Source organism: Erinaceus europaeus, chromosome 22, assembly GCF_950295315.1.
Source record: "Erinaceus europaeus chromosome 22, mEriEur2.1, whole genome shotgun sequence".
Taxonomy (NCBI): domain Eukaryota; kingdom Metazoa; phylum Chordata; class Mammalia; order Eulipotyphla; family Erinaceidae; genus Erinaceus; species Erinaceus europaeus.
Window position 1 is genome coordinate 6546080 of NC_080183.1, and position 13672 is coordinate 6559751.

The 13672-nt window shown below is 49.3% G+C and overlaps 2 protein-coding genes across 7 annotated transcripts in view; one reads left to right on the forward strand and one right to left on the reverse strand.

The window, feature by feature from the left end:
• The window catches only part of CCDC88C (coiled-coil domain containing 88C), a 494884-nt gene that overhangs the window by 145775 nt on the left and 335437 nt on the right, over window positions 1-13672 (forward strand). The gene's annotated exons all lie outside the window — the stretch shown is intronic.
• The window catches only part of DGLUCY (D-glutamate cyclase), a 121633-nt gene that overhangs the window by 17093 nt on the left and 90868 nt on the right, over window positions 1-13672 (reverse strand). For all 6 annotated transcript variants that reach the window (XM_060181191.1, XM_060181189.1, XM_060181188.1 and 3 more), the window contains exons 5-7: window positions 5928-6078; window positions 4822-4944; window positions 3499-3699 (exon numbers count right to left, since the gene is read on the reverse strand). In XM_060181191.1, the coding sequence (XP_060037174.1) occupies window positions 3499-3699; window positions 4822-4944; window positions 5928-6078 (475 nt within the window). The remainder of the gene's footprint in view (window positions 1-3498; window positions 3700-4821; window positions 4945-5927; window positions 6079-13672) is intronic.

Here is a 13672-nt window from a genome sequence, read left to right on the forward strand (position 1 = left end):
GTGAAGCAGGTCTATCTTTCTCTCGCCCTCTCTGTCTTCCCCTCCTCTCTCCATTTCTCTCTGTCCTATCCAACAACAAAGCAACATCAACAATGGCAATAATAACCGCAACGAGGCTGCAACAACTAGGGCAACAAAAAGAAAAATGGCCTCCAGGAGCGGTGGATTCATGGTGCAGGCACCGAGCCCAGCAATAACCCTGGAGGAAAAAAGAAAAAAAAAAGCAGTGGGAGGAGAGAGCTTTAACAACTTCACAGCAGTCTACACACTGCTGGCGACTTTATTATTGACACACTTCTATCATCACCGTGATCCTGGCTCAGGGTTAAGTGTTAGACCTTCAAACACCAGGTCCTGAGTTTGATCTCTGGGATCACATGAGTCAAAGTGATGCTCTAGTTCTCTCTCCTCCTCCTCTTCCTTCCCCTGCATCCCTCTCTCTCTCTCTCTCTCTCTCTCTCTCTCTCTCTCTCTCCCTCTCTCCCTCTCTCATAACTAAACCCTTTAAAACAAGTCACCTTGCATCTTGGGAAGCTAAAGCAGTGGTAGTCGATAGGAGATGTGCCTCAGGACTGCCAGCAGCCAGAGTGGATCTGCGCTCTGGGCAAAGGCAAAGACAGTCTGTGGGACACAGGAGCACATGCCGTTCTTAAGGCTGAAGATGTCCCCTGAGGGGCGGGCCTGGCACATCTGGGTGGCATAAACCTACTCGTCCCCAGGCCTCAGCTCCAAGCCTGGTCAGTCTGCTTAGGACAGGTTGGCAGGGGAAGCCTCCCAGGTCACTCTCACTAACCCCCATGTCTACAGCCTTTTACCTCTCAGCTTGTTTTTTTTTTTTCTTTTGCTTCCAGGGTTATCACTGGGGCTTGGTGCTGACACTCCAAATCCATTGCTTCTGTGGCCGATTTTCAATTATTATTATTATTTTTTTGCACAGGACAGAGAAATTGAGAGAGAAGGGGAATATAGAGAGGAGGAGAGAAAGATACCTGCAGACCTGCTTCACCACTTGTGAAGTGAGCTCTGTGCAGGTGGGGAGGTGGGGGCTTGAACCAGAGTCCTTGTAGTTCATACTATGTGAGCTTAACCCAATGCACCTGCCTGGCCCCCTCACAGTTGATTTTTTGATCTAAGTGAATGACAGGGTAGTATCTCAGCTTCAGGCTGGAGAGAACCCAGAAAACAGGGTTGTTTTTTTCTTGTGGAGCTGGGGCCTCACACATGTGTGACTCCATTGCTCTGAGTCAATTCTTTTCATTCAGAGAGACAGACAGATAGAGACAGATGGAGACATAAAGACAGACAGAGTTAGGGAGAGATGCCACCAGTGTAATAGTACCATGTGGTGCCAGGGCTCGAACCCAGACTGCACACATGGCAAAGCCTGCACCCTACCCACTGAGTATCTCTCCAGTGCTCCTTACCTGTCCCTCCGCCCTTGTCACTAGGATTACTGTTGGCACCCCCATGCATGGGGGCTACACAGTTCCTGGTAACTCCCCACTTTTCCTTTTCTTTTGACAGAGAGGGAGAGTCAGAGGAGAGACAACTGCAGCATTGCTCTATTGCTTATGAAGCTTCTCCCCTGTAGATGGGGACTGGGTCTCGAACCCAGGTCCTTGTATATGGTTATGTGTGTGCCCTACAGAGTGCACTACTATCTAGCCCCTTTATCTGTTTTTTATTTTATTTTAATTATATATATTTATTTATTTTTCCCTTTTGTTGCTGTTATATTGTTGTAATTATTATTGTTGTTGTTGATGTTGTTGTTGGACAGACAGAGAGAAATGGAGAGAGGAGGAGAAGACAGAGAGGGGGAAAGAAAGACAGACACCTGCAGACCTGCTTCCACCGCCTGTGAAGCGACTCCCCTGCTAGTGGGGAGCCGGGGGCTTGAACCGGGATCCTTCTGCTGGTCCTTGCGCTTTGCACAACGTGCGCTCAACCGGCTGAGCTACCGCCTGACTTCCCCTTTATATGTTTTTAGAACTTAATTTACTAAAAATATTTTTTGGAGGAGAATGAGAGAGTGAGAGCAGAGCACCACTCATCTCTGATATAAAGAGGTGCCAGGGATTGAACCCAGGCCCCTGGGCCTCAGAAACACTCTAACAGCCTGAGCTCTCTGCCTGGCTTCTTTGTATTTTAAGAGAATTTTAGGATCCCTGGAGGGAATTTAATAAGACGTGTAAATGCTCCCATCATATTCCTGGTTGAGAGTGAGACTCAGTAGATGATAGTTATTAATCTTAAGATCAGGCCCTATAGGGAGGTGTAATCGTCATTACCTGTCACTGTGAAGGCTACATCTGAATTCTCCAGAGCTTTGTAAATGGAGCCATCGCCTCATGCACAATGAGGCCCTTTGCTGGGATACAACACTTTGGTTCTTAAGATCCAGCTGGAAATTTAAAGCCTCCAACCAACTAGCTTTCAGCACACCTCCTCCTCATTAGGACCAGCATGGGATGACTTTTTCATTGGGGGGGGGGAAGAGGGACAGAGAGGGGGAGGGGGGAGAAGGAGAGGGGAAAGGGAAAAGGAGCAGGAGAGGGAGGGAGAGAGAGACTCCACAACACTGAAGTTTCCACTGGTTGGAGTGCTCCAGTGGGGTGTGCCAGGGGTTTGAACCTGGGTCTCTTGCAAATAGGTACCCTCCCAGGGGAGCCACCTCATCAGCCCTAGGAGTGGCAAGTTCTCCCCCGTTTCTTTCTTACTGCTGTCTAGTACCCCAAAATATCTATGCCACAGCCAGCCCCAGGGCAGTGGCACAAAGAGTGACAGAAAGGGTGTTATTGCAATTTCTTACAAGATTTTATTTTATTTTACTTACTGGATAGGGACAGAGATAAATTGAGGAGAGGAGAGAGAAAGAGACCTGTAACTCTGCTTCACTGCCTCATGAAGCTTCCCTCATGATCAGGGCTCTGGTATCTATTTTTCTATTTTTCTTTTTTTAAGTTTTTTTATTATTTTTAAATTTTACCTTTTGTTGCCCTTGTTTTTCATTGTTGTTGTTATTATTGTTGTTATTGACATCATCATTGTTGGATAGGACAGAGAGAAATGGAGAGAGGAGGGGAAGACAGAGAGGGGGAGAGAAAGACAGACACCTGCAGACCTGCTTCACCGCCTGTGAAGCGACTCCCCTGCAGCTGGGGAGCCGGGGGCTCGAACTGGGATCCTTATGCCGGTCCTTGCACTTTGTGCCCTGTGTGCTTAACCCGCTGCGCTACCACCTGACTCCCCTGTCTGTCTCTCTCTCTCTCATTAAAATATTTCTCCTTCTTTAAAATTAATATTTGTTTTTACTATTTATGGTGCATAAATGGAAATTGCAAAGGAAAGGGGAGGTAGAGAGATACCTACAGACATGCTCATGAAGCACCCCCTCTGCAGGTGGTGGCCAGGGGCTTGAACCGAAGTCCTTGAGAGCAGTAACAAGTGTGCTTTACTGGGAGTGCCACCACCCTGCCCTGATGCTCTGTTTCTCACCTGGGTCTGTAGCAATGACAGCCTCCAGCTTCCGGATCTTCTGTGTGGCTGAGGCAGATGCAATGCTGTAGTGCAGAGGAGCCTCGGAGATGAGCTGGACCTCTGTCCCTGGTGTGGGATGGTGGCTGGCTGTGGCTTCTGTGTCTTTCAGGTCAGTCAGCACTGAGCAGCCAGGTGTGCTGGTGAAAGCCAACGAGGTCTCTGGAACACAGTGCGAAAGGCTGGGCTCAGTCATCAAAGCCAGTCCACTCTCCCCTAGTGTGCTGGGGACTGGGGAAGTGACAGCAGGAGCCGACCCTCCCTGCTCTGCCTGTTTGCACCAGGGCAGGACATGCCAGCTTATGGCTGCACCAGATCCATTTAAACAATGCCTCCAAATTCTTGGGAAAGCAGAGATGGATGGATTGTGGGGGGAAGAAGTAAAGCTGGGCTTCAGCCAGTGTTTGGTCCCTCGACGTTTCCATCAGCTCAAACCCCATGCTCCCTGGACACCTGCCCTGACTGCACTAAGTCCTCTCACTTTGATTTGATTTGCAGCAAAGGCCAGGTTGGCCACCAGGTGGTGCTCCCTGCTCTTGGCTTCTGTTTCTCTCTGTGGTGAAAGTGTATGTTATTCTGTAAAAAAAAATCTCTGGGGAGTCGGGCGGTAGCGCAGCACGTTAAACGCACGTGGTGCAAAGCACAAGGACCAGCGTTAGGATCCTGGTTCGAGCCCCCGGCTTCCCACCTGCAGGGGAGTCGCTTCACAAGCAGTGAAGCAGGTCTGCAGGTGTCTGTCTTTCTCTCTCCCTCTCTGTCTTCCCCTCCTCTCTCCATCTCTCTCTGTCCCATCTAACAATGACGACACCAATAACAACAAAAATAATAACTACAACAGTAAAAAAAACAAGGGCAACAAAAGGGAAAAAAAATCTGTGGTCTAGGCAGTGGAGCAGCTGGTGGAGTGCACATGTTATAATGTGCAAAGACCTGAGTTCAAGCCTTCTGCCCCCACCTGATGGTGATAAAACAATGCTGCAGATCTCTCTCTCCTCTCCCCCCTTCCCTCTCAATTTCTCTCTTGCCTCTATCCAAAATAAATAAGTAAATTTAAAAAATCTCTCCCCTATTAGATACTGGGCTGAGGGAAACAGAGCTCAGGACATGGCTTCACTGCAATGAACTTCTCCCTGCAGGTGGGTCCTGGTGAGGGTCACAGGCCCGGGACGAGGGGAGCCAGGACATCTCTGCCAAGGGCTGAGGATTCTGCCTCAGACCCTCCCGCAGCCCGCCGCCAAGTTTTGAGTATTCACCCCATCCCAGGCCCCCGAGGCCCAGACATACTGCAGCTGCTGACAGCATCCAGACAGGTGAGCCAGGAAGGCCAGAAAACAGGCACGGCTCCAGGTGGGCAGGCCAGGGGTGCCCCGAAGTCAGGCTTGGCAAGGTCCCGGATGCCCAGCAGCTCTGCGGAAGGAGGGGAATGTGAGTTCCGCTGGGAGCCTCCCCTGAGAACCCCTCCTGGGGATGCACAGAGCAGTTGCTCCCTCCTTCCCCCACTCCATTAGTGATCAAAGGGTAGGGCCTGGGGGCTGGCTTGCCCCGCAGACTTAGCCATGCGGGGGATCTGAGTTCGAGCCCCTGGTACCACGTGGGGAAGCTTGCTGATCACTGGGGCAGTGCTGTGACGTGTCCCCCCCTCTTTTTAAAGAAAGCATCTTCAGGAGTGGTGGAATAGTGCAGGTGCAGAGCCCCTGAGAGAACCCTGGCAGCAAAAGCAAAAAGGCTGATACTGACTGAGCGGTCCTGAGACCTTGTTCTAGCCTGATGCAACAGTGAGACGGAACTCTGACCCAGCTCTGATCACAACCTGAGATCCAGGAAGCTTTCAGATTGGCACCCTGGCCCTTGAATCTATTCACTCCCTCTCAGGTTGATGGAGTACATGAGGCTTCCTGTTCCAGTCTGCCTGGCATAGAGGCTGCTCTGGGTCTTGGGGCAAAGTGCTCTGCTTCTGGGGTTCAAGAGATTCTCATGAGGTAGAGTGTGTGCCTGGTAGGCTTATGACCCATATTTGAACCCTTGTACCGTAAGAGACAGGACTCAGCACCATGGGAAGCTCTGAAGCTGAGGTGCCTCTCCCTGTCTGTTTCTCTATCTGAATGAAAGAAGCAATCCTTGGAGCAGGCAAGGCAACAGGAAAAAGTAATTGCTCTGTGCGTCCCCCTTCATGCCCAGGACCCCAGCTCCAGCCTCACTGTGGAGTCACAGACGTTAACAGCTGGGTAAGGCTGGCTACTTTGCCAAGTGGGTGTCTATGAACCCCAACGTGGCTGCCTGGTCCAGGCCCTCTCAGGAGATGTGGACCAGCCAGCGGAGATCGAACACACAGCCTGTCTGCATCTCCTCTGACTTGGCCTCTAGAATTACATGGAAGAGTGGATGCTGACCTGGGGCTCCGATATGAACAGGGAGTCCTGGCTCTCCACCCCCGGAGCCACAAGCCTGGACCAGCCTGCTCATCTTGTCCTGGGGGACAGGCCTCATGGTCACCACTAGGTGGCAGCAGAAGCCAGCGATGGCAGCGCAAGGCATGGTGGTCTGAAGGGAAGGCAAATCAGAAATTGTTATTAATAGCTTTTAAAAAGTATTTTATCACTGTTCTTGTTACAATAAAAAAGCTGAGTTTAGTAAGTGCATTTTTTTGTGGTGTCCTGACTGTATTGGTGTTGTATACATTTTCTTTAATTTTTATTTATTATTTTTGAATTTGGTAGTACAGGGAGAAATTGAAACGAAGGCAGAGATACAGACACCTACAGACCTGCTTCATGGCCCATGAAGCTTCCTCCTGAAGGTGGTGAGTGGGGTCTTGAACCCGGATCCTTGTGTGTGGTAGCATGTGTTACTAGCACCACCACGTAGCATCTGTTTTCTTTATTTATTTTATGCCAGAGCACTGCTCAGCTCTGGCTTATGGTGGTGCTAGGGGCTGATCCTGGGATTTCAGGGCCTCAGGCATGAAAGTCTTTTGTAGAACTTCTATACTACTTCCCTAGCCCCTAAGAAAAATGAGTGTTGTTAAAAATTTTTGGAAGGCTCTTGCTGGCCAGGCTAGCTTCACGGGAAGGTAACAGAGACGCGGAGACAACGGCTGGGCAGGGAAGCTGTATTTTTTTATTCAAGAACAACGATTCATAAACTAAACCAAAGTAATCACCAAACAGAACTCTGCTGTCTCTTTGCGGCGGCGCAAGCACTCTCTCCAACTCCGGAACTCTCGAACTCTGGAACCCTCTCCAACTCCAGAACTCTGGAACTCTGGCCGGGTTCCTTGGGGCGGGGCCAAGCGGCCCGCGAAACTAACTGGACTGATCCAATTCTCTTGGCGGGGGAGAACTACCCAATGTAAAGCATACAACAAATGAGAATCAGGGTGATGATCCAGTTCTCTCTCCTCCTTTCTTTTTCTTCATAAACAAATCTTAATAGAAAATAGAATCAGCACTGAATGCCAAGAGCTTAAGGCAGCAAACAAATCAGGAAGCTCAAGTAGTTATTATAAAAATTTTAGTTTGTGGCTGGGGAGACAGCATAATGATTGTGCAAAAAGCCTTTCATGACACAGGCAGCAGAGGCCCCAGGTTCAGCCCCCAGCACCACCACCAGCCAGAGCTGGGCAGTGCTCTGGGAAGCAAAATTAAGTGTCAGGGTTCGGGTGGTGGTGTATCTGGCACAGCACACGTGCTACTCCGTGCAGGGTCTCAGGTTCAAGCCTCCAGCCCCTATCTGCAGGGGGCAAGCTTCATGAGCAGTGGAGCTTCTCTCATCCATCTCCCGTTCCCTCTTGATTTCTCTTTGTTTCTAGCTAGCCAATAAATAAATAAAAAAAAACCTTTAAGAAATAAAAGATTCTTTGTCGTATGCTTTACATTGGTTTGTTCTAGCCCTCCCCCGCCAAGAGAATTGGATGAGTCCTGTTAATTTCGCGGGCCTGCTTGGCCCCGCCCCAAGGAACCCCGGGAGAGGGTTCCTGAGTTCGAGAGTGACAGAGTTCCGGAGTTCCTGAGTTCGAGAGTTTCAGGGTTTCAGAGTAAGAGAGAGTGCCAGAGAGACAGAGTTCCTGGGTTCCTGAGTTCCAGAGTAAGAGACGGTTCCTGAGTTCGAGAGTAAGGGAGAGTGCTTGCGCCGCCGCAAAGAGACAGCAGAGTTCTGTTTGGTGATTAGTTTGTCTTAGTTTATGAATCGTTGTTCCTGAATAAAGAAATACAGCTTCCCTGCCCAGCCGTATGTCTCTGGTCGTCTCTGTTAACCGCCCGTGAAGCTAGCCAGCCCGGCAAGAGCCTTCCGAAAATTTTAACAACAAATGGCGCCAAACGCTCATTCCTCAGATACAGAAGGGAAGGCAGCAGGCCTCCTGACATAACTGGGCTGAGCGGTTAAATAACGGAATCAGAGCACCGCTAGCTCACCACAAGGTGTGGTTCAGATACGATCTTTCGAATCAAGTCCCCAAGGAGCAGGTGAGCTGCCCTTCTTGTGAGGTGTGTTTGTCTCTGATGTGCTTGTCTACCTCCCTGTGGTCTCGGGGACTTTCTCCTCTTCTGAGAAGCTGGTGGTCCATATTCATTCATTTAAAAGCACTTCTGGTGCAAGAAGCAGCGTAAGGACCCTGGTTTAAGCCCCTGGTTCCCACCTGCAGGGGAGTCACTTCACAGGTGGTGAAGCAGGTCTGCAGGTGTCTATCTTTCTCTCCCCTCTCTGTCTTCCCCTCCTCTCTCTATTTCATTCTGTCCTATCTAATGACAACAACAACAACAGTAATAACTACAACAACAATAAAAAACAAGGGCAACAAAAGGGAAAATAAATATAAAAACTAAATAAAATTGTTAAAAAAATAAAAATAAAAGCATGTCTGGATTGTGGTAGATATCATAATGGTTATGCAAAGAGACTCTTGGGGTGGTAGCACAGTGGGCTAAGTGCACGTGGCATGAAGCACAAGGACCAGCACAAGGAGGTTCAAGCCTCCGGCTCCCCACCTGCAAAGGGGGTCACTTCACATGCGGTGAAGCAGGTCTGCAGGTGTCTATCTTTCACTCCCCTCTCTGTCTTCCCCTCCTCTCTCCATTTCTCTCTGTCCTATCCAACAACAATGACATTAATGACAACAATAATAGTAACAACAACAATAAAACAAGGGCAACAGAAGGGAAAATAAATAATAAAAATATGAAAAACAAACCAAAGAGACTCTCTTGCCTGAGTCTCCAAAGTCCCAGGTTCAATCCCCCACACACATCACCATAATCCAGAGCTGAGTATTGCTCTGGTTAAAAAAAAAAAGGTTTTCAACTTGGGCTTCTCCAGAGAGGCCACCAGGTTCCAAATGCTACCATGATGTCAACCACACTTCCCTGGAGCAGACCACCCCACCATGTGTCCTGGAGCCCCACTTCCCTAGAGCCACACCTCTCTAGTGAAATAAGAGAGACAGGCTGGGAGTATGGGTTGACCTGTCAACACCCATGTTCAGTGGGGAAGCAATTACAGAAGCCAGACCTTCCACCTTCTGCATCCCACAATGACCCTGGGTCCATATTCCCAGAGGGATAAAGAACAGGAAAGCTATCAGGGGAGGGGATGGGCTATGGAGATGATCTGGTGAGGGGAATTTTGTGGAGTTGTACCCTTCGCATCCTATGATTTTTGTCAGTGTTTCCTTTTTATAAATAAAAGATAATAATAAAAAAACACCCTCTACACTTTCTTTTTTTTTTCTTTTTTTAAAGATTTTGTTTATTTATTTATGAGAAAGATAGGGGAGAGAGAGAAAGAACCAGACATCACTCTGGTACATGTGCTGCCAGGGATTGAACTCAGGACCTCATGCTTGAGAGTCTAGTGCCTTAGCCACCGCACCACCTCCTGGACCACAACACTTTCTATCCATCTAGTGAGGGAAAGGGTTCCAGAGAAATGACCAGGCCCAAGACTGACAGGGATTTAACCTGGAATCACACATTCAAGTCCTCCTCCCCACCACTGAGTTATCTCCCCAGCTTCTATATTATTATTATTATTATTACTTTAGCAGAGCACTACTCAGCTCTGGCTGATGGTGGTTCAAGGGATTGAACCTGGGGCCTAAGAAACTCAACCTGGAGGGTCTATTTCCATCACCATTTTGCTTTCCCCCTCGCCCTCCATGGTATTTTTAAGTGCAGTGAGACGAATATCTTTGAATATATAAAGCTTACACTGAGAATTGATGAATTCGTTTATTCAGATGCATTCTACAGTGTGTCCACAAGGTGGCAGAGAAACACAATAATCTAGCTTGTTTCTAAATATTTTGTAAAAAAAGAAGAGCTCACGCTTTGTACACAGTGCATTTCTTAAATACTTTTTTAAAATTAATATATATATATATATATATATATATATATATATTTACATATAATCACCTAAACAGTATATGAAGAGTTACAACTTTTTATATTCAGATGCATTCTTCAGCATGTCCACAGGGTGGCAGCAAAACACTGCCATCCTGGTTGTTTCTAAGCATTCTGTGTAATGTGGCTTTTTGCACAGTGGATTTAAACATGTTGAGTGCCACAATTACCCTCAAACTATTGTTTTGAATTTCCCTATGATGTATGGAGTATCTAGTGTTGATAATATACTCATTTATATTCAATGAACAATTTTCTTTAGGCACTTGGTAGATTCCACTGCTGTTTTGTTTTTAATTTAGAGGTGAGAGCCAGTGAGATAATGTGGACAGGAGATATCAATGCAGATGGAGAGATAGAGAGAGAAAGAGAGAGAGTAGTGGTCCAGGAGGTGGCACAGTGGTCAAGCTTTGGACTCCCAAGCATGAGGTCCCCCCAGCACATGTGCCAGCACATGTCTGGTTTTTCTCTCTCCTATTGTTCTCATAAATAAAATCTTTAAAAAAGAAGAGAAAAGAAAAAAGAGAGTGAGCTGCAACGCTGACCCACTGTTCCTGAATGTTGCCCATGCAGGTGGAGACCTGGGGCTTGAACCTGGGTTCAAGCACATGGCGCCTGGTGGACCACCACCCGGTCCCTCCCCCACCTTCCACCATCAGAGCGCCCCTGTCTGTGCAGCCCCACCTTTGACTTGGCTGCACTTATGGCCATGCCAGTGCAGAAGGTCTCCTAAGTCACTTTCCTAGAGATGGACGTGTTGATTGGAAGGGCTGCAGGTGTGGTGAATCTGGGGGGCCAAGGTCAACACCCTCCCCCTGCTAGCAGATGCAGGATCAGCCAATGGGCAGACCTGAGGTCAGCCTTTGGTGGGCGGGGCATATCCTGGTGGGCGGGGCTGACATGCATCACGTGAGGTCGTCCTAGCACGTGTGGGCGTGGCCTGCAAACCCGCGCCTGCACAAATGTAGGACTCCAGATGCTATGGCGGTGCTGCGGCCCAGTCACTTTTCCCATCCTCGGCCATCAGGGTGGACACAGGGCTGTTCCATCTGCACTGGGGGAACAGCCTTGACCAGTGAGGGGTCACTGGCTCCATGGCAGCCCCCTGCACCCGGAAGCATGGTGAGTCCTGCTGGTGCTGGCCGGGGGTTGGGGGCCTTGGCGTGGGTGGGAGGTCGCTGCCCGGGTGAAAGGTCAGGCATGGAGGGAGGGGGCCCAGGGATGGCGCCGCTGGGGTCCTCTGTGTCCCCAAGTCCGAGGAGGACAGTGTCAGCGAGAGAGCTGGTGCGGTGGCTGTTTCTGGCCCAGCTTCGCCTCTGGCTCCTGCACCTGCTCTGAGCACCGAGCATGACAGGGGACACGAATCCCTCCTGGCCCCACCCAACACATGGAGTCCTGAGTCTCCTTGACGTTCCTGTAGGTTTTTTTTTGTTTTTTTTTTACATTTTATTGGAGAGAGACCGAGAAATCAGGAGGGAGGATAGGGGAAGAGACAGAGGCACCTGCGGCCTTGCTCCAGCACTTGGAAGCTTCCCCCCTGCAGGTGGGGACTGAGGGGCTTGAACCCGGGTTGTCACACACCAGCACTCCCCCCATGCTGTCATGTTTCATGTTTTATCATTAAATGTCAGTATGCAGAGTATTTTATTTTTTGTCTTTGTTATGTTTGTGGGATCACATGTCCCTCAGTTAGTGGGGCCGAGGAGGGAGGAGCCAGGACATGGCCGCTCCAGGCACTGTGGCTCCTGTGTTCCCGCTCGCACCCAAGTCCTCCTGTCCTTTCACGGTTACCTAGTTTCACAGGGGAAGGAAAGATGGAGAAGAGAAGCGGGAGCAGCACTCCGCACACTCCCTGCACAGCGCGGGGCTGCCGCCTGCAGCGGCCACTCCGGTGCCCACCGTGTCCCTTCGGCGCTGGCCGCGCTGCACTTTGCGGGGGACGGGGATCCCCAGCGCTGCTCGCCTAGGAGCCCTGGGCCCAGTCGGTTGGAGATTTGGGGCCCCTGGGCTGCTTGCTCGAGCTGAAGACGTCCTTGGGGTTAGCAGAGTGACTGGGTTGAGAGACACCTGCAGCACTGCTTCACCACTCAAAAGGCTTTCCCCCTGCAGGTGGGGACCAGGGCCTCGAATCGGTCCTTGGGTGTTGTAACATGTGCTCTCAAACCCTTGCACCACCACCTGGCCCAATACCTGACTTTCCTGCCTGACGCTTTAGGTCCCAGTTACAGTTCCCAGCACCACCTTAGCCAAGTTGACTATAGATATGGGAGATAAGTATTTATATGCTCATTTATCTTCAATTATGCTTTAAAGCAGCATATATACAGGTTTTATACACGTGATATTTTAAAATTTTGCCTCAACTCTATAGATCCATTTCGTTTTCTGTGTCAGCCTTTGAGAAGGATGTTTACGTATTTAGGAAAAGAAGTGCAGAGTTCCAGCAGTAGTCAGGCTGGAGGGCCGGGGATTGAACCTGTGAGCTCACATACCCAAAACTTGCTGTCCAGAGTGAGCCCCATGCCAGGCTGCTCTATTTTGTTTTTGGAAACGGTGTGCCTGTTTAATATTGATAATGGCTTTTGGGTTTATGAAGTCTTGTCTGGTGGGGTGCATTCTACTCCGTGTCCACAAGGTGGCGACATAGCACTGCAATTCTTGATTTCTGTCGGTTTCTCCTGAGTGTCCCACCCTCCTCCGGGCGCATGTGTTCACTTTCTAGGGTGTGTGGAGCCAATCGACTCAGATGTGTTTTGAAAACCTTCTTTCATTTTTACAAACTGAAAAGAGGCAGGCAGAACTACTGCACCTCAGAGCTTGGGGCCTGTGTGCCAGAGGCTCCAGATTCCTCCCCACCCCATAGGAGCAGCAGGACGGCAGTCAGGCCAAGAAGGGATGGGGATTGACCCTGGCGCCTCACACCAGCACTTCTTGTTCTCCACCACTGGGCCAATTCTTATAAATAATATTTTTATTTGACGTGTCTGTTTAATACTCTCTAATCTACTTAGAGTTTGCTGACCTCTCCCCCTCCCGGTGCATTCTACTCCGTGTCCACAAGGCGGCGACGTAACGCCACGATCTATGTTCTCGTCCGGCTGTACCAACGCCTGGCCTCTCCTGGCTCAGGTGTTCACATTCTAGGATATCTGGGGCCAGATGATCCGGTGTTTGTTTGCTAGTCTGTTTTATTTTGCTCTTTGTATTGTACCATTCAACTCTGGCTTATGGTGGTTCTGGGGACTGAACCTGGCACATCAGAGCCTCAGGCATGGACAACTTTTGCAGAACAATTTGCTATCTCCCTAAGATTGTGTTTATTTTTTAAATTTATTATTATTAACTTTTTTTATTTTTACCAGAGCACTGATCAGCTCTAGCTCATGGTGATATGGGGGATTGAACCTAAGACTTTGGAGCCTCAGGCATGACAGTCTGTTTGTATAAGCATTATGCTATCTACTCCCTGCTCATTTTTTCTGTCTTGATAGGGCTGAGTGAAATCAAAAGGTGGGTTAACTATAGATTGTGATAGAAAGATGGGCACTGGCAGAGCTGCTTCACCACTCCTGAAGGTCCACACTTCCAGTGGAGAGCAGGGCTCGAACCCAGCCCTTGACTGTGGTAAAACGTGCATTCTTCCTGGTGTTCCACCACCTGGCCCCACATGTCAATTTTTTTACAAAAGCACTTCTGGGTTGGGGGTTGGGGGTAGTGATGCACTGGTTGAGAGC